We start from the raw sequence: 25,294 nt of genomic DNA, 5'->3' as shown, positions 1-25,294 counted from the left end.
GACATAATGTGATGCAGGTTATATGGAACAGACAGGTGGATGGACTGATTAGCATTTGTAATTAACAGAGTGTGATTCACATTTGGACTGACGGGCGAACGTGTGGGCGTAACATGATGCGTGTCAGAGGTCAGCCCATTGATAAAAGGGAAGTTATGAGTCCGTGTAAACCAACCCTGCGTGAAGAAGTCCAGAGCGACGAAACTAGTCTAGGGGAAGTTACACGGCACACCAAGGAAGCGTCCGAGTACCGACCATCACATGTGTAGTGTGTTTTTTGAAGTGACGAGTGAGACGAACGGAGCAGGGGGTGAGGCTGACGGTTTTTATTTAGGTCCGCGGTGACCATAATGCAACAAGATAATCACCTGTGAGGAACCCGCTGCTTAGTTCACTATTGAAGTGCCTTGATTTGCTGTATCAAATGTGAGTGCAATGTGTGAAGCTGTTTTACTGATTTTAAATAAACGAGTTTGATATACTTCACCATTGGAGTCACTTTACCTTTCATGTGGAACAACGATTTGGCTTGTGAGAATCACTGGTGGAATTGGTCAGTTCGTGTGGAGAAATATTTTGCTGTTTGTGCCAAGCATGAGAATGCAAGGCATATCGTATTGGTAAGCGCAATTCTTATGGGTGTGGAGTCACTGAGCAATTTGGTGTGGTGACAGGTCTCATATTAAGAAGATTTTTTTAAGATTTGTTTTCCTTTGGACACTTTAAATGTTTTCACCTGGAATATTATCACCTTGGATTTTCTATGTGGACGCTTTTTCACATATATATTTATACAATGTTTTCACTTTATTTATATGTTCCTGCATTCCTCACAATATGTTCTGTATCACGAATGTATTGTTTAATATTTAGAAACGTTTAGTTATTTTATAGCGCTACTATTTTGTTCATTCAGAATTTTTGGAACACATTATTATTATTTAAGTAGCTGCTTTTTTTGAGGTTCGCACAGTCATTGGTGCAGTGAGGTGAAAGGAATTAGAAGGAGCGCCTTATTCTGTCTTTTTTTTTTTTTTTCACTTTTTTCACTATTTGTTTAATATTTTTTTTATATCACTATCAGAGTCAGAGTCTGAATACCAACTTGAAAAATTTAAAAGACAGTACATAATCTATGTTGTATTCCTTTAATTTAAAAAAAACATATACTGTATATTATTATTTTTAAAATATCAAACAACAAGCAAATAAACCCCCCAAATATTAAGCAAAAAAAAAAAGTGCACTCATTGTTATCTCTTTGCATGACTCCAAAGACAAAATTTCGGCATTTCATTTATGTCTTCCAGCTAAGTGTACTTAGTGAGCCAAACTCATGATTCTAACTCATGTACTATTTGCTGTGGTCAAATTATTTATTACACATTAGTATTCAGTGTCTTTAGATATATTGATGGAGAACATAGAGCACCCTCTAAAAGATTTGAAAGGATACTGCACCCTCCAGCTGTAAGCAAATGACAAGCTTGTATTCAACAGTTTGGTGGCGTTATTGTTACCTTAGAAACACTGCTTCCCCTCTTGATACTGCCACCCCAATTCACCAAGTTGGGCAGCTGGCACTTAGTTCTTCATAGAAAGTGGCATAAATTACCTTATATACAATCTCTTAGATAGTATTGTGTCCACAGGCTTCTATGGTGAGATTCTTTTTTGGGACCTGTCCTGGGCAAAGTTTGGCCAGTAGAAAAGATCCAGGGAGAGACCTATTAAATGAAGGACATTCCTAGATCCACTTCACAGTGTCACAACATACTTACCCACCTTCCCTCCCCCCCAGGTAGATTACATACAAACCCCTCCATACCAGCATCCGTTTCGGGGGAACCAGGGGTGCTGAAGAGACCAATGTTTGACAGTATTAGGAACCTGTGATTTAGTAGGAATTTCTCTTTTTTGTAGGACTTATCTCATCCACCAGTGCATCAGCACGCCAAAGAAGCAGTAAACATGCAGTCTCTTTACATGTTAATACCAAGGTGGATATCTGCTGGCAGTTAGGAAGGGTGTACTCTTTGTTTTAAGATTAAAAAAATAACAATTAGTCAGTCCTAAGTATTGATTTCTGTAGGGATAAGTGCCCTTTTAGACTATGATGATTTTTTGCTCATACTGTACATGGTTTTGTGAATTATTTGGATCATGACCACCTCCATGTAAACTTACAACTATTATGCCGCATACACACGACCGTTTTTCATGACGAGAAAAATTCAATTTTTTAAATTGGTTGTTAAAAAATGGTCGTGTGTAGGATCCAGAGCATTTTTCTCGACGAGAAAAATGGGCATTAAAAATTTAGAACCTGCTCTATTTTTTTTCGCGTCGTTTTTCACATCGTCGTTTTTTCTTGTCGTGTGTATGCATTAATGACGGGGAAAAAATGCGCATGCTCAGAAGCAAGTTATGAGAAGGGAAATTTGCATAATCAGCCCACAGGGTGGTGCCATTCGAATGGAACTTCCCCTTTATAGTGCCGTCATACATATTGTACGAGTACGTCACTGCGCTTTGCTAGAGCATTTTTTATCACAATTGTGTGTATGCAAGGCAGGCTTGAGAGGAATCACGTTGAGAAAAACGTTGTTTTTTTCCATGACATGAAAAACGGTCGTGTGTACGTGGCATTACAGATTACTGCATAGAAATAGCTTCTTCCATCTTCCTCTACCAATAACATCCCTGCCCATAATTTCCCTGATATATAGTAGTTTTTTATGATGCATAATTATATTTGAAGCCAATAGCTTTTCTCATCCACTGGCATTTGTGCTTTTCACATCTGATACAAACTGGTGGGCCAATCAGTCAATGATACATGCAGGCCTCTTTCACAACTTAGAAAGGTTTGGCCATAGTTGTTAAATAGGTAGGTGTAATTATATCATTCCTTCCATTATTTTATGACTGGCTACTTTTTTTGCACCCCTGCACCCCTTTGTGGGGATTCCATAAATGTCAAAAGCACTTCCAGGAGGTTAAGACTGGGATTTAAGGTTAGTACTCAAGTGTACTGATTCAGCACTGTAGTCTGTGCCTGCCTCTGGCTAGTCTGCAATGTCACCACTGTCCCCTTACATGAAGCGTCAATCTTCCTTACGGGTATCGTAGCTTTGGAGCTGTGATTGGCTGGAGCTGCGATGACGCATGCGCCATAGACATCGGCACCTGTCTCATTTGGAAATATCTCCTACACCTAAACTATGGAGGTTTGGGGGATATTTCAAGAACCTACAGGTAAGCCTTAATCTAGCCTTACCTGTAGGTAAACGTGGTTGTAACGGGTTTACAACCACTTTAATGTTATATGCAGGTTGCAGTAGTTCTTCTGCTTCCAATTACTTTGATGAGATTACTGATTCATTTCCAAAGAAGGGAATCCCCTCTGCTCACAGAGGCCCTGCCCTGGATGGAGGCACTGACAACTTTATTATCATACCCTCTCTTCCACTTTGCAAAGGTTCTCTTATTTACTTAAAGGTTTAGTGCACCATCCTGTTTGGGGAGGGCTATTTCTAAGAACCCCCCAAAAGAGGACTAGAAAACTAACAAGGGGATCGCTTGGGGCTGGAAGGGGACAGGGTTCAGTGAACAGCTTTAGGGCCAAGTTAGATTGGTGAGTTTGTATTTTGTAGCAGAGATTCCTTCTATAAATCCCTCTCTTTTTGTGATTTTTGCTAAGCCACAGGAGTGACTGTAGTGTGATTGTCACTGGAGAACTCATCGCTGACACAAATCACTGTAACTCAACCACTGAGAGGCTGAGCTATATACTGCCGTAAAATTAGCAGGTTAGCAGATTGCTGTGAATAAATCACCCGATTGACATGGCCTCTAAGCGATTTTAATTTGGGGGTAGTGATACTGTCAACAAAATGGACTGTCAGGTCATTAGATTGTCATGCAAGGTCCCCTTTACCAGACTCTAAGGTCGGGTGACCAGACATCCCCGGATTTGTCCCTGGATTGCAGTGGCATGGGGGGGGCATCTGATACTCTTGCCCCGGGTGCAACATTTAGGGGGGGTGCAAAATCCCCCCAAGTGTGGTGCAGAGCGTATGGCGGCTATTGGAGAAGCTCTTGGCAGGGGATACTGGGGAGCGACTGGGTGTTGGGAACAGTACCTGGTGCTGGGGAGTGTCCTGCTCCGATGTATTATCATCAAGGCAATGGAGAGGTGAGCAAAATCAACTGATCTACGCTGTTCTGTACTGTAGTGGTCAGTATAGGAATCAGGTAGGTCAGTGTAGGAATCAGGTAGTTTAGTGTAGTGGTCAGTATAGGAATTAGGTAGGTCTGTGTAGTGGTCAGTGTAGGGATCAGGTAGATCAGTGTAGAAATGAGGTAGGTCAGTGTAGTGGTCAGTGTAGGAATCAGGTAGGTTAGTGAAGTGGTCAGGTAGGTCAGTGTAGGAATCAAGTTGGTCAGTACTACTGTACTAGTGGAAGGGACTCAGGAAGTGCTAAAGGTCTGGCGGCTGGTGCAAATTTCTTGCCTTGTCCCGGGCACTGACAACACACGCTACACCACTGACTGCATATATAAATTGAGGAATGTCCATAAAGACATGGATGAGATAATTTGGGGTGGAGGAACTTGACTGGCCTGCACAGAGTCTGACCTCAAACCGATAGAACACCTTTGGGACATAATTAGAGCTGTGTATGGCCAACCTGTGCCTTTATAACAGACTGTACACAATTGCATCAATAAAATACATAGGTGCCCGACATTATAATATTTATACAACATTATTTTGACCCTATTGAAGACACATCAACATTACATCCAAGCAGCGCCAATACCCTGAATACAAATCGTATTCATAAAATAATTAGGATAACACTTTGCAAAACAAATTCATCATTATAGAAAAAAAAAAGCGAAGGCAACAAAACCTTTTAGTTTATTAAAATAAATCTCAACGTTCATGGAGAAAACTGTAAGCTGGGCTGTTACAAATTCAGAGCCGGAACGAATCTCCTTGGCATTAATGCCAGGGCAACTATTTACTGTAACACAATTACGTCGCACACGCATTTCTAGTTATAGAGGTAGAGTTTAAGCTCCCAGGATCGTCTCCGTCATTTAGCCCTCATATCTATGGTCAGCCATTTTGTCATCGACCAAAAGCTTCCTAGAAATATACGACAGCGTGGTCTTTAAAAAAAACATGTCAGCAAGGACAACCTGAAAGTGCTGCATCTTTTCTTCTAGTGTTCAGGGGAATTTACTTTCGTCTAGTGGCGTCTTCCAAAGGTCCATAAAAGGGGGCGCATTTTTTTTATTGGCGTTATATTTTTGTTGGTTGATTCAAAATTAGTCATTTGGTTTTGTGAAACGGTTTCTTAATATATAAATATACATTTGTTTAAAACTTTATGGTGTAAAGCGAAAGCATTTCCATCAGCTCTGACACTATGTCCCCCCTCGCCATGCTGAGAGATTGGTATGACCCGGTGTGAGTGTGCAGCGTGCTGTGTATGCAGAGTGGTGCTCACACATGGTGTTCCCCTCGTACTTCTCTACTCGTCACAGGTATCATCTGGTGTGTGGACATTGAGGATTGCTGGGGACATTCTGTCTATGGAATAAATCATGGTAAGAGCAATGGATCTTCTATCTGTGCCACCAATAGTCCTCTGTATAATGGCATGCCTCCACTCATGTCTGCTCATATCTGTTAGACCTGAACTGCGTGAAAAACAATTGTTTTCTCTAATTTCAGATAAAGTGAAGAGGGATCAGAAACCCTGTCAGTTTTTATTGCTGCCTATGTCCCTGCCAGGGAGTTTAACTTCCTCTGTTTACCATTATCACCCAATTGTGAAAGAAAAACACATTGTGTTGTCACCAGAACAGGAATAGAGGGGAATTTTTGCAAATGTTCTTGTGACTAGGGATGAGCTCCGGCGTGTGTACGCACAGTCCATGTACAGAGCCCCCCAGGAAGTCTGCACAGCGCTGCGCTAATCACAGGCAGGGAGACATTGTCCTGATGCTCGGGTGCAGAGATCGGGAAATGTCTTCCTGCCTGTGATTAGCGCAGCGCCATGCAGACTTCCTGGTGGGCTCTACACATGGAGTGTGCGAACGCGCTGGAGCTTGTGACTACTAAGGATTCCTTCCCTTTGAAGGAATTTCCGCACACTTCCTCAATTGGCTAGAGAACAGGAAGTGAAGGGAAACTCCCCAATGGCACATAGATGATAAAAAAAAAAAGTCTGACAGGGGTGTAGTCAGGTATGGGATAGATTAGACCTCTAATCAGTTTTTAAGTGCTGTGTGCCCTGGAAATGTCATCTCACTTCCTGTAGAGATGATGCAATGGCAAGTAAGGCAGACATCTCTTAAAGTGGATGTAAACCCTCCATACACCCAATGAAGCGATCGGCTTCAGATGATACACAGAGATTAAACAAATCTCCCTACATAGGTTTTATATGTATATCTGCTGTCTTCACTTTTTATATACTGTTTAGAAAGTTCAGATCATGTTAGGAGATTTTCTCTTCCTGTTGAACACAGAGTGTGATGTCTGGGCATACAGCCAAGATAGCTAAAATTGCTGATTGGAGGAAATGTGCACACACCCCCTCTCCTCAGGCAGAGACTCTCAGAGGTGTTTTGTAATAGGGCCAGCTCCCTGCTAATCTATTTATAGCAACCTCCCCTGACAGAAATTTCAGGCTGCTTTTATCTAAAGTGTCTGAGAATTTGTCAGGAGTTATCAGGCTGAGGAACAGGTCAGGAGGGAGCTACGGGCCACAGATTTTTGAAGAGAGATAATAAAATACTGCAGATATATGTGCCCAGTTTAAATGTCACGAATTGTGTTTACAATTTTACAAGTTTTCCTCCAGATGGCAGTAAACTCATGTGTGTTTTTTTTCTAGAGCTGCTTTGCTGGAGTTCCATTTTAAATGAGGATGAGCTCAGGTGTGTTTGCAACCCTCACGTGCGAAAGACCACCAGGAAGTTGCCTCTGCACAGCGCTAATCGCAGACAGTGAGACATTTTCCTGATCCACAGCTGTAGAGATCGAGAAACCTCTCACTATTTGTGATTAGCACTGTGCAGTGCCGACTTCCTGGCGGGCTGGGCATGTGCGGGTTGCGAACACGCCTGAGCTCATCCTTGGACCCCTTTCACACTGGGTCGTTTTGCAGGCGCTGTTGCGCTAAAAATAGCACTTGCAAACCTAAACAGCTGCTGCTGTGTCTCCAGTGGTGGTGGTGCGCTAGCAGGACTGTAAAAAAAATAAGTCCTGCTAGCTGAATTTTGGAGTGGTCTGTATACCACTCCTGTTCATTGAAATCAATGGGACATCAGGGCTATACTGCTGGCAATGTAACTCTGCATTTATTAAAAGTCAGCAGCTGCAGTATTTGTCACTGCTGGTTCTTAATACTTTTTTTTTAGGTGGACCTCCGCTTTAATTTTACAGTGATTTTGGCATGAAACCTGCAAAATAAGAGAGTTGCCTTTCCTGCTGCCTCAGCCACCAGAGTTGTACTTTGTTCCGTGATGTCTTCCTGTCGGGGAAACTGACACTTCAAGGAGTGTTGATCTCCTGGGTCCCCCACAACTCTTACTGGCTTCTCCAGCTAACCTCCACTCATAACTGTCTTCTGTGTGTGTGTGTGTGTGTGTGTGTGTGTGTGGGGGAGGGGGAGATGAGGGAACTAGGAAGCTCAATATTCCTGTAACTGTCAGTTTCCCTGTGGACTGGACTTCAGAATAAGAAATCTACTGAATGGAGCAGCAGAAAAGGTACATACCCCAGGGTTTGACAAATTTGCTTGGAATCTAGGAGCCAGCTAAAAAAGTTAGGAGCCAGAAAACGCACCCCGTCCCGACGAGCTTGCACGCAGAAGCGAACACATACGTGAGCAGCGCCCGCATATGTAAACGGTGTTTAAACCACACATGTGAGGTATCATCACGATTGTAGAGCGAGAGCAATAATTCTAGCCCTAGTCCTCCTATGTAACTCAAAACATGCAACATGTAAAAAAAATTTAAACGTCGCCTATGAAGATTTTAAAGGGTAAAAGTTTGTCGGCATTCCACGAGCGGACGCAATTTTGAAGCGTGACATGTTGGGTATGAATTTACTCGGCGTAACATTATCTTTCATAATATTTTAAAAAATGGGGATAACTTTACTGTTGTCTTATTTTTTAATTTAAAAAAGTGTAATTTTTTTCACAAAAAAGTGCACTTGTAAGACCGCTGCGCAAATACGGCGTGACAAAGTATTGCAACGATCGCCATTTTATTCTCTAGGGTGTTAGGATAAAAAATATATATAATGTTTGGGGGTTCTAATTAGAGGGAATAAGATGGCAGTGAAAAATAGTGAAAAATTACATTAGAATTGCTGTTTAACTTGTAATGCTTAACTTGTAATACCAACGGCCACCACCAGATGGCGCCAGCTTACACATCTGGTGGTAATAACTTGTAATACCAACGGCTCACCACCAGATGGTGCCAGCTCCAAAAAAAAAAAGCCCTGACATACCCCCATATTTTGCAGGTACACTTGTTCGCAAAAGAGATTTTATTTTTTATGACCGGGTCTCAAACTTTTATGTGTTGGCATGTTGTTTTTTTATTTTATTTTTGTGTCCGTCATTTTCCATTATTGAAAACCAAAGCAGTTTTTCATACTAACCTCTGGAAAGTCACAGAATGTTTTGTGAGGTCTGTTTTTACTGCAGCATATCTTGCAAAGGACATTACTGTGATATGTGAAACACACATTACTCTCATCTCCCTAAAGCCCTGTACACACGATCGGTTTTTCTGATGAAAACAGACCGATGGACCGTTTTCATGGGACAAACCGATCATGTGTGGGCCCCATCGGTTAAAAAAATTAGAACATGTTTTACATTTTTCCTATGGATAAAAAAACAGTCGTCTGTGTGGAACTCAATCGGTCAAAAATCCACGCATGTTCGGAAGCATTGAACTTCATTTTTATCAGCACGTCGTAGTGTTTTACGTCACCGCGTTGGACACGACCGGATTTTTAACTGATGGTGTGTAGGCAAGACTGATGAATGTCTGCTTCATCGGATATCCGGCAAAAAAATCCACCGGATTAGATTCCATCAGATATCCAATGTACAGGGCTTTAGTGTGATTTTCAAATTGCTGCAGTTCTTTTTAGCCATGCATGCACATGCAATTGTTTTTACTAGGGCCGAAACAACTAATCGATTAATCGCCAACTAATCGATTATGAAAATAGTTATCAACTATTTTCATAATCGATTAATCGGCCAGTTGATTAGTTGGCCTGCATATAGTATGCATTATTTGTTTACATATCAGGAAATACAGTGCAGCACACATACAGCTCAGTACACCATCCATACATGTCACGAAGTGCCTGAGAATTTGTGAATGTTAAAGTGTGAGGAGCAATGCCTCATGGGACATGTAGTCCTGGAAGTGAGTGGTTCTAAAGGCAGAAGTTTTTTTTTACCTTGCTATAGCGGGCGCTCTATACTATACTTTGCTGCTTGCTATTGAGGCACTCTGAGGGCAGGAGCAGCCAGAAGCATCGGTGAGGGACCCCAGAAGTGGAGGATCTGGACTGCTCTGTGCAAAACCATTACACAGAGCAGGGAAGTATAACAAGTTTGTTTAAAAAAAAATAATAAAAAAAAATCACTTTAAAGACTCTGTACAGGGAAGATCAGCATCTGAACCCAGAGAAAGTAGAGGTAATAGAAGGCATTACATTTACTGTAGTTGGTTATTTATATTTACCACTGCATATGGATATTTAAGAATAAATTGCCTTTTTTTTTTTTTACATATTAACTAAATTGTACACCACACTTTTTTATTTTTTTTAAGATTATCTGATTAGTTGATTATTCAAAACAATAATCGGCCAACTAATCGATTATGAAAATAATCGTTAGTTGCAGCCCTAGTTTTTACCATACTAATTAGATCCATCGATCTTCATTCCACCATGCATATACTTTCATTATTTAGAAGATGCTGAATAAAATTTCCAACATGCTGGCCATACACAGGGTCATATTTTTTTTATAGAAACTCCTATCAGTTACCAATAGCAACCCATTAGAAAACATGTCGTTTATCATACAATGTGTTAAAGCCAGCTACTTCATTGCATCAATTCTTTATTGACTAAATGGCAGGATACAGCAGTAACAAACTAACACGTTTTGTCTGAAGCCTTACTCGGCTCAAACATGCTACCTTGTTGCTGTGTCCTGCCATGCATTGAATAAAGAATCCTTGCAATTGATGATAGCGAGTAGTAGTCTTTAGTACAATGGGGTGCAACCTGAAAGTGTGCGATTAAAAACATCTTGTAATGCCCAGTCTTTAGCAGACTGAAATTTGTCCCATTTATTTAATAAGCTAATGTTTAATGTCAAAAGGTCTGTAGTACTGGGTAAGTAAATAGTGTGAATAAGTTTAGTTTTTCCTCACAAAATATAATTTTGCTTTATTGCAGTTGCAACCAGCTAATGCATTGTATTTTATTATAGCCTCACAGAAAGAAGAAGCCCTTCATAGAGAAGAAGAAAGCAGTAACTTTTCATCTGGTCCACAGAAGTCAGAGGGATCCACTAGCTGCTGATGAAACTGCTCCACAGAGAGTTTTACTACCTGCTGATAAGGTATTCTGCTACACTTCCTCTACTGTACTTATTGGGTGCCACTCTTCATTTTTCATTGTATTGAATTAACTGGAACAGATGTCTCCATTGAACAGTTCCCCCTCTAGGTTTGTCCGGGGACAACTCCATTATTTTTGTTTCTCACTTTCCCTTTCATCAATAGTGATCTTCGGGACAAAAGAGTGTGAATATCTCTGATAGGGAAACAAAAAAATGAAGCACAAAAATGTTTGACATTAAATGCACTTTATCACTTTTTAATAATGGCTAATATATTTGTGGGGCTTTTCTTTTCAGGTAGATTCAGATAAAAGGAGAGAAGAACAAAGAACATTTGGTGTTTTCTTTGATGATGACTACAATTACTTACAGCACCTTAAAGAAGTGGGCCCTGCTGAACTTGTTCCTTCTGGACGGCCACAAAGTAGGATTATTGTGACTGAGGATGGAAAGGTAGAAGAAGAAGAAGTGGAACAAATCCAAGTGAGTTTCATGTCAGTCTGAGAGTATTTGTTAATTTTATTTAAAGCGGAGGAACCCCCCGAATATATATATATATATATATATATATATATATATATATATATATATATATATATATATATATATATATATATATATATATATATATATTTTTAAAAGCCAGCAGCTACAAATACTGCAGCTGCTTACTTGTAAAAAATGAACACTTACCTGTCCAGCGCGCCCGCAAAGTCGGCAGACGAGGACGAGCAATCGCTCGGTCCTCGGATGCTGCTGCCACCATGATCGGTGAGGGAATCAGGAAGTGAAGCCTTGCGGCTTCACTGCCCAGTTCCCTACTGCGCATGCGCGAGTAGCGTGGTGCGCCGTCACTGGTCCCCCCCCAGTTCTCCTGAGAACAGTGTGTTTCCCAGAAAACAGCGGGGGGGGGGGAGAGGTGAAGGGGTGTGACTCCCACGGGAGTCGATACCCGGGAGTGGTGCAAATACCTGTCTTCGGTATCTGTACCCCCCTCTCCCCTGAAAGGTGCCAAATGTGACACCGGAGGGGGGGAGGGTTCCGAAAAGCAGTAGTTCTATTTTTGTGTGGAACTCCACTTTAACCACTTCAGCTCTGGAAGGTTTACCCACCTTCATGACTAGGCCATTTTTTGAGATATTTCACAAATGGCTTTCTTTTGGTGGTATTTGATCACCTCTGCTGTTATTTTTTTGTGCTATAAACAAAAAGACTGACAATTTTGAAAAAAAAAAAACAATATAATACCCATCCAATAAAAAAAAGTAAAAATTCAAATTTCTTCATCAATTTAGGCCAATTTGTATTCTGCTACATATTTTTGGTAAACATCCCAATAAGCGTATATTGATTGGTTTGTGCAAAAGTTATCACATCTACAAACTATGGGATATTTTTGTTTACTTTATTTACTAATAATAACTTATAGTGGGACTGCAATATTGTGACGGACAAATCAGGCACCTAACTGACCCTTTTCGGGGACCAGTGACAATAATACAGTGATCAGTGCTAAAAAATATGCACTGTCGCTGTACTAATGACACTGGCAGGGAACTGGTTAACATCAGGGGCAACCAAAGGGTTCAATGTGTTTCTAGGAAGTGATTACTAACTGTGGGGGATGTGCTTTGACTCGGAAGGTCCGTGTTCCTGCTTCGCAAAAACACACGATCAGTACATTCCCCTCTCGCACAACGGTGGTCTGCCTTGTTTACATTGGCAGTCCGCCATTCTGCCTGTATCTGGAACGATCGCCGGGTCCCAGCAGACAATACTTCCGATACTCCTAGGGCCAGATTTCCATGACTGGAGCCTGTCGGCAGGTAATCTTTTTGAGCCCAGATCAGCAATTGTCTTCTGGGAAAGTCTATTTTACACAGAATATTTTACTAGCTGTAACCTGTCTTAGGTTCCATTCACACCTTGGCATTCTGTTTTGCGGGTGGAATCGCCAAATTTCTGCCCACGATTTGTAAACGCTGCAAATCGCGGGACGCCCTTGCAATCCCCACTATTTTGAATGGCTCCGAATCACAGCGTGATTTTGCCACAATTGCTTCTTTTGGGCCTCAGGCGTCCCATGATTCTGTTTGAACACTTTTAATGCGATTTATCCTGTGATTCCGCCCGCAAAACAGAATGCCATGGTTTCAATGGAGCCTTAGAATATTGTGCCAATGTGTGAATATGCTCATTTGAGATGGCCATTTCTGGTGGTGATTGGGGGAAAATATATGTGGCTGTTAAAGTGGTAGTATACTCTGTACTACCTCTTTAACCTACAGGTAAGCCTATAATAAGGCTTACCTGTAGGTATAAAGAATATCTCCTAATTAGGGCTGCAACTAACAATAATTTTCATAATCGATTAGTTGGTCGATTATTGTTTTGATTAAAGGGTCACTAAAGGAATTTTTTTTTTTAGCTAAATAGCTTCCTTTACCTTACTGCAGTCCTGGTTTCATGTCCTCATTGTTCGTTTTTGCTTTCATGTTGCTGTAAATCCTCTCTGTTCTGGACACTTCCTGGTTGCCTGTTTCCTGATAACCACAGTACTGGGAGATTTCTCACGGTGGTCACTAATCAAGGAGCTGTGTGTAAAACGAAACTGGATTGGTGCTGAGGAGTTTTAGACAAAGTATCACTGCTCTCTATTGGCTGACTGCCCTCTAGTGGCTCTCTGTACATCAGAGAACCAGCAAACAACAGCAAAAACGAAACTACACTGTAGGCACATTATATGATTGTTTTTTTATCTATTTTTAATCATTTTTAAAAGGAATCAGTTAACTATTATGTCTCTATGTCCTGTAAACAGTCATTTCAGCTAAAAAAATGTTTTCCTTTAGTGACCCTTTAATCGGATAATAGCCTTTAAAAAAAAACAAAAAAATTGAATTTTTTATTTTTTTCGGCCCAATTTGTTGTTGGGCAGATTACAAAACACAATTTGCTGCAAAAACACATTGCATGCTTTTCTGCAGCTTCTCCATTGAACAAAAAAAAAAAAAAAATAGCACCGTTTTGCGTTTAAAAAGTCCTTGCCCTTCCCAAATACAGCAGCTGAAAAAAAAATCATGGATGTGAACGTGTCCCATAGGAAAACATGTAAATGAACTGTAGTGTGTTTCTGCAAAAAGCACCAAAAAACTGAGGTGTGACCCAGGCCTGAGATGTTTAGTAACATAATGGGGGTTAAAAAAACAAAAATAAGTACAAAAAGAGCAAATAATTGCTACTGTAAGGGGTTCATTTTCCCTATCCGTCTTTCAGGACAGCCACAACTTGAGAGATAGGCTCCTCCTCTTCCTTAGGAAACACTGCCCAGCCTTTAAAATCTCTCCTCCCCCTGCTAGACCTCAGTTCTTAGTGTTTCCTCCGGTGGGGAGACACTGCTAAGGAACCAGGCAGAACAGTCAGGGGACTGTGGCCATCATTATTTTTCCTATGGAGGAGGCAAGGGCTTCCTAAAGGAGATTGGGCGAAAGAACTTACCGCCAAAAGAAACGCACCCCAACCAGGTCGAGCGCGACAGACGGTTTGTGGGGGGGTCCCTATCGTGTCCACAGGACCGCGGCGGGGGAATTCAGCTCCGGGCACCCTGATTACAGGCCGCACATTGTTTTTTTCTTTTAAAAAATGCGGGCCGAGTGGCGGGCGACGTCATTTCCGGTGCGCCTCGGAAAGGATTCCCTATGACCCGCGACTTCCGGTTCCGGGTCGCGGCGCTGATAAGGACCCACGCGTCCTGCTGGAGGTGTCGGATACTCGTTGGGACGAGTTAGACACAGCACAACCACCCCGCTATGTCGGTGACCTCTCCGGAACGGGACCCGACTAGGGACGCTACCTCCAGCCAGTCCAAGGTAAGGGTTCCTGGGGAGGGTTCCCAAAACTTTAGACTATGTCTCTTTTCCTTCCTCTATTTTTCCCTTGGTGGTTGGGGGAGAGGAGGGAAAGACAGCAGGGCACCTAGCAGTAGTGTCTGTCTAGTGCTTCCCAGAGGGCTGTAACCAGGTTGTTATTTAAAAAAAAAAAAAAAAAAAAAACTTTTTTATATATATCTCTGCTCTTTTAATGTGGGTCCTTATGTCTTCTATTTTCCAGAAGAGCCTAGAAAAGAGCCAAGAAAAAACAGGAAGGACATAGTTCTAAGAAGAAGTGTGCTTCCTGTAGGGATTCCCTTCCTGATTCTTGGGCAAAAGTTTTATGCAGAGACTGCATAAACTCTCTAGTTAGGGAAAGGGATGCAGAACAGGAGAATAGTCTAGCTGCTTCAGTTAAGGAACTAGCCTCTACCTTTTCCTCTTTCAAAACCCTATTTGAAAGGGTGCAACCCCCCCTGGTACCCACACAGGTTACAGCCCACCCTGATGTTCAGGGTCCTGCACCTGCCTCTCCTGATCCTTCAGCGGAGGCAGTTGATTTTGCAGGCCCTTCTCAGGGGCAGCACTCCTTAATGGAGAATGTTGCTTCCGACTCGCAGGCAGAGTCAGGTGAAGAAGACCAGGACAGTGAGTCCAAGAAGTCTTCCAGATACAAGCTATCTCTTGATGAGGTTGAGGAACTGCTAGGTGCCATTTACACGACCCTAGGCATTCACACGGATAGTAAACCTCTTAGTCTCCATGACCAGATGTACAAAGGTCTGGGGGAACACAAGGGCAGGGTCTTCCCAGTGCACGAACTTCTGGTTGATACTGTTAAGAAGGAGTGGCAGGACCCTGAAAGAAAGCCTTTCTTTTCTCAATCCCTTAAGAGAAGGTTTCCCTTTGCGGAAGATTCCACGTCCGTTTGGAATAAGAACCCTAAATTAGATGCGGCCTTTTCCCAAGTCTCTAAAAAGACTGATTTAGCATTTGAAGATATGGGCAACCTGACGGATGCTATGGATAAGAGAATGGACTCGTTGTTGAAAAAAGCTTGGGAGTCCATAATTGGCAATTTAAAACCAGAATTAGCAGTTACAGTAGTGGCCCGTAATTTAGAGCACTGGCTCTCAAAGATCCAAGAACATATTGAGGCAGATACGGACAAGGACACTATTTTGGCTTCCTTCCCCACAATTTTAAAAGGGGTAGCCTACATTGCGGATGCTTCAGCAGAATCCGTCCGCATGTCAGCCAGGTCAGCAGCCCTGGCTAATTCTGCCAGAAGAGCTCTCTGGCTCAAGACTTGGTCAGGAGACATTGCGTCCAAGTCTAAATTATGTGGGATTCCCTTTACAGGAGATCTCCTATTTGGTCCTGACCTGGAGTCAGTCTTAGACCGCACGGCGGATAAGAAAAAATCTTTTCCTTTTTAAACGTAAAGCTCCACAAAAAGGAAGAGGGTTTCGTCCCCAAAGACAAACAGGGGTCCCGAAACCAGAGACTCAAAAAAGGATCTGGACACCTAGGGGTAGGGGAAGAGGAGCGATTTTTCGCCCACCTGACCAGCCCCCCAAAAAACAATGACTCCCAGATCAGAGTGGGGGGAAGGTTGGGGGCCTTCCTCCCACAATGGGAGTCTTTTTCCCCAAACAGGTACGTATTGGCGATAGTGAGAAGGGGGTATTCCCTAGAGTTCTCATGCCTTCCGCCACAGAGGTACCTGGTCACTCAGCTTCCCAGAGTCAAGGAAAAAGCAGAAGCTCTAGTGGGGGCCTTGAGGGATCTGGAGGTCCAAAATGTTGTTTGCAGAGTCCCAAAAGGAGAGGAGAAAAGAGGGTTTTACTCCCACGTTTTCGTGGTAAAGAAACCCTCTGGCAAGTACAGGTTAATCCTAAACCTGAAACCGCTGAACAAGTCAGTAACATACAAAAGATTCCGTATGGAGTCAATTTTCACGGTAAGGGCCCTCCTACCACAGAATTGCTTTATGGTCTCCCTGGACCTCAGGGACGCGTACCTGCACGTACCCATTGCAGAGGGGTCTCAGGAGTTTCTACGGCTAGCGATAGACTTGGGAACTTCGGTGGTGCACCTACAGTTCCAGGCCTTGCCATTCGGTCTATCCTCCTCACCCCGCGTGTTCACAAAGGTCCTGGCGGAACCAATAGCTTTTCTGCGTCTTCAGGGAGTGGGTATAATAGCGTACCTGGACGACCTGCTTCTTTTTGCAGCCTCTCCGGAACAAGTCTCCAGGGACCTGGAACTAACCAAAAAGACCCTTATGGACCTAGGTTGGCTGTTAAACCTGGAAAAATCCAGTCTAATACCATCGCAGCGCATTCCTTATTTAGGGTACACCCTGGACTCCACCCTGCTAAGGGTCTTCCTTCCATTAGAGAAGGCTCTAAAGTTAGAAAAGTCAGTATCTGCCCTCCAGGGCAGCCATCAGGTTTCAATCAGATTCCTGATGTCAACACTAGGACTGTTAACTTCCACTCTACCGGCAGTCCAGTGGGCAGGGATTCACTTTCGGGCCCTGCAGGCCTTTGTACTCAGAATCTGGGACCACAGCTCAGAACACCTAGACGTCCTGGTACAGGTCCCAAGTCAGGTAAAGAGATCCCTCTGGTGGTGGAGAAAGATCACCAATCTGTCACAGGGTCGTCTATGGCATATCCGGTCTCCATTGATCGTCACCACAGACGCCAGCGGCAGAGGTTGGGGGGCTCACCTGGGGGTACTTCCAGCACAGGGTGTTTGGGAAGTGGCAGAGCTGAAACATTCCTCCAACTGGAAGGAGCTGAGGGCGATCGGTTTAGCTCTCATCTTCTTTCAGGAGAGACTTCGAGGACACCACGTCCAAGTGAGGTCAGACAATGCGTCGGCCGTGGCCTATGTAAACAAGCAGGGTGGCACCAGGTGTGTAGCCCTGTCGGCCATAACAACAAGAATCTTTCGCTGGGCCGAAACAAACACCCTGTCCTTATCAGCAGTTTTTCTAAGGGGGATAGAAAACAGTACAGCGGATTTCCTCAGTCGAAGTCAACTGAGGGAAGACGAGTGGTCCCTCAATCAGGAGGTCTTCCATCTTTTGGTCAAGAGATGGGGGTCTCCGGAGATAGATCTCTTCGCTTCCAGGGAGAACACAAAAACACATTGGTTTTTCTCTCGGGGCAGGGGAGAGGGAGCAAGAGGGATAGATGCCCTATCCCAGAGCTGGCGATTCGGGATTTGTTACGCCTTCCCACCCCCAGCTCTTCTACCACTGGTCCTGAGAAAATTTCAGCTGGAGAACACCTCACTTATCCTTGTGGCACCCCACTGGCCCAAGAGGGCTTGGTTTTCGGTTCTCAAGCAACTGACCACAGAACCCCCTCTTGTTCTTCCTCTTCGAGAGGATCTCCTCTCGCAGGGTCCAGTTCTGTGCCCTCAGGTACACAGATGGAACCTTGCGGCGTGGTTACTGAGGAGTCCTTGCTGAGGTCCAGAGGTTTTTCGGACAAACTGACTGCCACCCTTCTTAACAGTAGGAAGAAGGAGACACGTTCTATTTATAGAAAAGTTTGGATTCGTTTTAATACTTGGTGCCAGGAATTTTCCTTTCCAACACAAAGCCACAAGTCCGTTCTGGAATTTCTCCAGTGCGGAGCGGATAAAGGCTTGTCAGTGAGTACCCTTAAAGGCCAGGTCTCAGCACTCAGTGTGTTTCTAGAGAGCCCTCTAGCATCCAATCCCTGGGTCATCAGGTTCTTTAGGGCTTTGTCCAGACAGAAACCTTCCCAGGGACCTTCCTTCCCCAAGTGGGATCTATCACTAGTTTTACAGGTGCTAACAGGGTTGCCCTTTGAACCCTTAGACAAGTGTTCTTTAAAGGATTTAACATTTAAAACAGTCTTTTTAGTTGCAGTGACTACTGCCAGGAGGGTCAGTGAATTGGAAGCCCTGTCCATTCGTCCTCCTTTTTGTGTAATTTTCCCGGATCGAGTTGTTTTTAAAACCGATCCGGCCTTCCTTCCGAAAGTGGCTTCCAAGTTCCATAGAAGCCAGGAGGTTGTATTACCCTCATTTTGTTCCAATCCCTCTGGTGAAAGGGAATTTAAGTTCAGTACACTAGATGTTAGGAGATGTATCCTACAGTACTTGGAGCTGACTCGAGCTTTTAGGAAGTCAGACTCTTTGTTCGTTTTGTTTTCTGGGACCAGAAAGGGACAGAAAGCGTCTCGGCGCACTATTGCTAGGTGGCTCAGACTAGTTATTGGGCAGGCTTACTCCTTAACTGGTAGGGAAGTCCCTACAGGAATTAAGGCACACTCTACTCGGGCGGTGGCTACTTCTCAGGCTGAAAGGGCTGGAGCGACGCCAGATCAAATATGCAAAGCCGCAACTTGGTCCAGCTACGCCACTTTCATCAAGCATTACAGAGTAGATCTGGTGTCAGCAGGTGAACAAGCCTTTGGGAGAAAAGTCTTGCAAGCCGTGGTCCCACCCTAAATTGTAAGTACTCGATTATCCTCTCAAGTTGTGGCTGTCCTGAAAGACGGATAGGGAAAAATGGAGTTACACTTACCGGTAACGTCCTTTCCAGTAGTCTTTCAGGACAGCCCTAGTTACCCTCCCGAAAAGTAAGAAGAAGGGGTTTCTAATCCAGGAACATAGTATGATATTGATGTGTTAACTATGGATTACTAACATGTTCTTGTGTCTCCCCAGCGGACCGGAGTGCTCGTATAAAAACTGAGGTCTAGCAGGGGGAGGAGAGATTTTAAAGGCTGGGCAGTGTTTCCTAAGGAAGAGGAGGAGCCTATCTCTCAAGTTGTGGCTGTCCTGAAAGACTACTGGAAAGGACGTTACCGGTAAGTGTAACTCCATTTTTTTTTACTGTGGGACAGTGAAATTAATATTTACAGTAGTGATTTGCTTTTTTGTACTATAAAGGACCTTTTTTAACCCCATTATGTTACTGGCCGATTAATCGATTATAAAAATTGTAATCGATTAGTCGATTAATCGATTAGTTGTTTCAGCCCTACTCCTAAACCTACAGGTTTAGGAGATATTCCCCCCGCAATGCGCAGCGGAGAGCCTCGGCTAAAGACCTGGCAGCATAATGAGCGGTGCATACTATCTCATTATGGCTTTTGCTTTTCAGGTTTAAAAAAAAAAAGACAGCGGGTTCACTACCGCTTTAAGTATGCAAAGAGAAGCCACCTCTAAGGCTCTGCTTTCTTTAGGCACTGGTCTACTGTGACTCACTCATGGTATATGTAGCAAATGGCTCCCACTGGGAGCCAATGAGGAGTGAAAGTCCCTGGAGAGCCGAGACACTGATGCACATTGCTGGATTGAGATGGGGCTCAGGTAAGTAATTAGAAAGGCTGGGGCTGCTGCACACAAAAGGTTTTTTACCTTCATACATAATATGCATGAAGGTAAAAATCCTTGAGCCTTTAGAACCCCTTTTAAAGTAATATTTAAAAAATAAATAAAAACATGCCAACAATGTATTTTTTGCTCCTGGCCTGTCCCTTCTGCCGAGTGCCTCCAGGGCAAGCTACTTGCTATGGGGGCACCCAAGCAGGCTCACTCCCGAGCTGCTTCTCTGCCTGTCCATTCACACACAGAGCTGTGGCTCGACCCTGCTCCCTCTAAAATGCATGAAGGTAAAAAACCCTGTGCCTCTAGAACCACTTTAACTATATGTGTTGGGTTATTCACATGGGTACTTGGTAAATGCATTCTCTTTTTTTTTTTTTTTTTGTGTGTCGCTGATAAATACCTAGTGATCATGCCATCTCCCCTTGGTTCTTGTGCTGGCTTGGTAAGTTTGCATTCTTGGGATTGCTGTTAGATACAGGATGTCATGCCAACACAATGTGCCTGTATCTCCTGTAGTTAGTGCTGTGATTGACAGTGGCAAGCAGAAAGTTCCCTGCTAAAACTGCATGCACGTCCTCTGCTATGGGAAGAGATAAGAGTGGAGGCTGTGTGGTCATGTCACCGCAGAGATAAACATTTGAAAAAGGTGTCGAGCATTTTTTATTTTTTTATTTAAAGGGACAGGAATTATATTTGCTGTGTTAGAATTAATTTTTGTAGTCCTATTTTCACCAACACTTTAAATATGTCTGCTGTTGTGTTTTTTCTGTCCACAAAGACATTTATTTAAATTGTAATTGGGGATATTTACTTGTTTTTTAGCACCCAACTATAAACTTACCTTCTTCAGTGTTTGCATCTGAGTTTGAGGAGGATGTAGGATTATTGAACAAAGCTGCACCTGTTCGAGGTAGGTTCTTTTGCAAATATATCCTTTGGTGAATTATATATTTTTTTCAATCTATTTATGAATGGTCTGTTAAACTAAAAAAGTAATCTGGCCTAATGTCATTAAACTATTTAGGAATGCAACTAATATTGTTTTGATCAATTGGATAAAAACCTGGTGGTTTATAATTTTAGTTATTATGTAAAGTTTAAAAAAAAAAAAAGACTAATTATTTAACATAAATAAGCAGTGGTAAATGTAAATAACTAGCTATATGGTTGGGGAACAAAATCTCGAACCCATTCTGAGAATACCGGACAGAATATATATATATATATATATATATATATATATATATATATATATATATATATATATATATATATATATATATATATATATATATATATATATATATATGTATATATATATATATATATGTATATATATATATATATATATGAGGTTGAATCTTGTATATGTCATCAAACTCGGAAATCAATGTTTCTATTCAATGTAAAAATAAATAAATGCAGATTTTCAGACAGGACTGTAATATATTATGCATGAGCTGTCGTGATGGGTTAATTTTTTATTCTTATTTTTTTATAGCCCTTTATAGTACAAATAATGCAGATGACTATAAGGGGTTAATTTATACTGTGAAACAGTGAAGTAACAAAATATATCATACTGTAACAGGGGTGTCAAACTCATTCATTGGGGGCTGTATCCGCAGTCTGGTTGCCCTCAAAGGGCCGGTTGTATCTGCACTCCACCATAGTGTTCAGTCTGATCAGTCTCCAATAAAGTTTTCTTGCACTACATAAGGGAGCGCAGGGTTCAGGAGTGCGCTGTACGAGCACACAGGGTTCAGGAGTGCGCTGCGTAGGGAGTGCAGGGTTCAGAAGTATGCTATGCACAGTATGCAACAGCTTCTGGGTTCTGACCTCACCACCTTCCTACCTGACCCAGCTCTCAGGCTGCAGCTGGCTGGATATAAGAAAAGCATAGCCGCCGGAGCTGTCAAGAACCTCAGACACTGAAGGCTATGCCAGGACGACCGCGCATGTGCTCAGTTCACTAACAGTCGGCGCTGCTAGAGGGACTGAGGAGGAGAGAGAGCGGGAGATGTTCCCTTAAAGACTGAATGGCCGGATGCGCATGTGCACACAAAGCCGGTGCCGCTGGCATGATGGAGGAGGTTTATTGTTGCCTGGGAGACCTGCCGGTGAGAAAAATAGACATCGGCGACAAAGAGGTTGTGGATGGGGGCCGCTGCGTAGGCCACATGACCAGGCTTGGCCAGATATGGCCCGCGGACCTTGTGTTTGCCACCTATGCTGTATAATATTAAATATACCACAAGTAGGATATACAGAGAATTTTAACAGAGTCAGACGTGAAGCTACATCGAGCTGTATGTGTGCTGCACTGTGTGACAACTATTTTCATAGTGGATTATTTTGAATAATTGTTCCAGCCCTAAACCTATTAAGAAATATTAAATCTAAGCAGGGTAGCGAGTTAATCTAAACAATCTTGATAAAGGAAGAATATAATGTTATGATTTGAGTAACAAATTAAATGCTTTACTTAAATGACTTGCCTGTAATAGAGTATGACCCACGATGTGCAGGCTGCCGGACTGCCCTGTCCTCTACTTGCTGCTGAACTTTTGATGCTGTGGGGTTTACCTGCTTCGGGTGTCTGAGCTCATCTAATTGAAAATAGAAGAACCGGCAGCACTGCTGGAGGTTCATCTTGCAGACACGTTTCGGCACAAGCCTTGTTCACAGCACATTCTAAAGTGAAACACACAACATTGTGTGTGTGTGTGTGTGTGTGTAAAGTTCACTCCCCCAGTTAGATAATGGTCTCAATTAGAGTGAATGAGCAACACCATTGCATGTGTGTGCTCACTGGGAGGTGCCATACATAATATTTTAAAAACAAAAATATATGAATAAGATAAGCGATTGGATCCATCAAACAATGTAATATGTACTTTGAATTGAAAAGTAAAAGAAAAAATAGAAAACATAATAAAGACATGGAAAGTTGTATTCACCACCCTGCACCTATATTTGTAGAGGTTTATCGGAGGAACAGATCTACATCATATCTATGGTTCAGACAATATGGAGTCCTAGTATGAAGGTTAAAAATCCACCGTGCCTCACATTCGAGGGCTTGCGACCATGTACCTCCTCTAGACCACTGTTCATACCTACCACAATATGCCATTGTGCATTTTCCCCAAGATCCAGGTCTGATCTTCCTAGGATTACTTTCCCATTGGGTGCCAACTTGGCTCCACATCCTATTCACATGCATGCAATTTACATGTTTCAATTTATTATTGCTGCTCAGGATTGAAGATATTGTATTTTCACTTTCCTCACTGGATAGGTGAAAGAATGGTGGACATCAATTTTTTATCACAGTATGATTGACATGTTTTGAATGATTCCATTTTTATTATTGGCTATTCCATTTATGTGTTTTTGATATAATTATTTTTTACTTTTTGTTCTTGCACAGAGGGCTGTGTATTCCCTTTCCTCTTTTTCCCCTCATCCCTTTTATGTCATTTTAGTCGGCTGAGCCCAAACAAGGTTTTTATTATGAGTTTTTGGCGAGGTGCGTATGACCTCTGAGGAACTACAGCCCTGTAAAGTGATGTCTAAAAAAATCAATACTTTCATGTTGAAACTCGCAGATGAATTCCAAATTTAAAGAGTTGGAATTAACATACATAAGAAAAGAAGCAATATCATCATTGGTACCCTCCCATACTAGAAGCAGTACGTCAGTGTAGCAACCGTACCACTTAAAAATGGATTGGATGGTGAGAAAAGCTGTTTCTCCTCCCACCAGCCCATGTATAAATTGGCCAGAGAGGGGGAAAACTTGGGTCCCATCGAAGCACCCCCTAAATTGTAGATTTATTTTTTACGTTTAGATTTTTTATTAAAACATTAAAAAAAAAAATCACAGTAAGGACAATGAATTTTTTTTTTTTTCCGAATCATAGGAACTATAACATTCTAGATGGAATCGTGCTGCTTTCAATGCCTGTTCATGTGGGATACATAAATATGATTTTAACATCCATAAAGACCCAATTATAGCTATTAATCAGAACTGCTGAAGTGTCTTTGATATAACCGGGTAGTCTGACGACCAAGAGCTGAAGAAATTGATCAACCAAGTGACCCAGCTTCTCAAAGAGCGAGTCTATGGCTCGCCCCTGAATTGGTGTTTTATGTAACTTAGGCAAATGATGAAAAACTGGGATCACTGGGTCGTCAACCAAAAAGTGTTCCACCATTTTAGATGACGGAGCACCCAAATCCTGTCCAATGTCCAGAAGATGTGAGAGCTGACGTTCAAAAATGGGGATGGGATTATTGGATAAGATGTGATATGTAGACGCATCTTTGAGTTGTCGTAAAGCCTCAGATTTATAGTCCTCCGAATTTAAAATAACAGACTCTCCCTGATCAGCTTGTTAACTACATTATTGCGAGATTTCAAAGTTTTGATTGCAGCCCTCTCTGCCTTTGTAAGATTATCGCTAGCGAGATGGGGTATATTTTCTATCTTTTTTTCTAAGTGAGACTAAATCCTGTTCAACCAAAGTCTAAAACATTTCTATCGATGCACTATGTGTTTGGAATGAGTAAAAATATCTATTACCTCCACCGATATTATCTGTTGTAATGCCATGCAATCCACCAGTGGTCTCTGACTGCAGATTTTCCAGAGTCGACCTAATCACCAGGTCCTGAAAGTTGAAAGTGTCACAGACAGAAGTGTCACTCTGGGAAGCTGCAGGCGAAGACGATTGATTATGGGTCGACACTAAAATGCTTCCTTAATACTATGTTGCGAACAAAACTATTTATATCACGTAAAGTGCCAAAGATATCGAAATGCAACATAGGAGAAAAGGAAAGGCCTTTAGAGAGAAGAGGCAGCTCTGCATCTGAAAATTCAACACATTAACGATTGACTACTTTAGCAACATTCACAGAGTCCAAATCAGTCGTCACCTGTTTAACTACTTGCTTCTCGTTTGTCGGGGATAATTTTGTTTTGTGGTGGCCCGTCGTCCTCGTTTTTCTTTTGTCTTGTGTTGACACTTGATGTTACTGGATAGTTTTTTGAAGAAGTGTCCGACCGGCCCAATTCCCTGGAAAATTCAGATGAGGTGCTACTCCGAGATATACTCGAGGGTCCTCTACTTGAGTCTGATTGCTCTGGATACCTGAAGCTGACATGGCTTTTGTGTACAGCGTCTAGACCGTCCTATTTTTTAAATTGATTGCGGTCTGTCTGATCGGTTGCATGTGTAGACCAATCAATTTTGGTAGTCGTGTAAATCCCTAAAAAAAAAATCTTTCTTTTGCTGTCCATAAGACACGGTTCAAACTTATCAAGTGAATTCA

At 42.4% G+C, this 25,294-nt stretch overlaps 2 protein-coding genes across 3 annotated transcripts in view; both read left to right on the top strand.

Annotated features, from left to right (window-relative positions):
* Positions 1-494: 494 nt before the first annotated feature.
* Positions 495-25,294, top strand: part of LTV1 (LTV1 ribosome biogenesis factor) — a 42,326-nt gene continuing 17,526 nt past the window's right edge. The window contains exons 1-4 of one of the 2 annotated variants that reach the window (XM_040350566.1): positions 495-620; positions 10,569-10,700; positions 10,998-11,183; positions 20,774-20,861. In XM_040350566.1, coding sequence (XP_040206500.1) covers positions 510-620; positions 10,569-10,700; positions 10,998-11,183; positions 20,774-20,861 — 517 coding nt within the window. In that variant the 5' untranslated portion in view covers positions 495-509. Of the gene's footprint in view, positions 621-5,381; positions 5,623-10,568; positions 10,701-10,997; positions 11,184-20,773; positions 20,862-25,294 lie in introns of those variants that run through there. The other variant, XM_040350567.1, reaches the window with a different exon arrangement.
* Positions 15,046-19,325, top strand: LOC120937383. Its single transcript, XM_040350565.1, has 2 exons — positions 15,046-19,069; positions 19,286-19,325. The coding sequence occupies exon 1, from the start codon at positions 16,205-16,207 to the stop codon at positions 19,064-19,066; it is 2,862 nt and encodes a 953-aa protein (XP_040206499.1). The 5' UTR covers positions 15,046-16,204; the 3' UTR covers positions 19,067-19,069; positions 19,286-19,325.

The sequence above is a fragment of the Rana temporaria genome, chromosome 4 (genome assembly GCF_905171775.1).
Source record: "Rana temporaria chromosome 4, aRanTem1.1, whole genome shotgun sequence".
Lineage (NCBI taxonomy): Eukaryota > Metazoa > Chordata > Amphibia > Anura > Ranidae > Rana > Rana temporaria.
Note: the sequence above shows the minus strand (reverse complement) of the source record. Positions and strands in the feature narration are given on the sequence as shown.

What these genes read in the sequence shown, in the direction of transcription:
- LOC120937383 (XM_040350565.1), top strand. Translation starts at nt 16,205, where the DNA reads ATGGGAGTCTTTTTCCCCAAACAGGTACGTATTGGCGATAGTGAGAAG.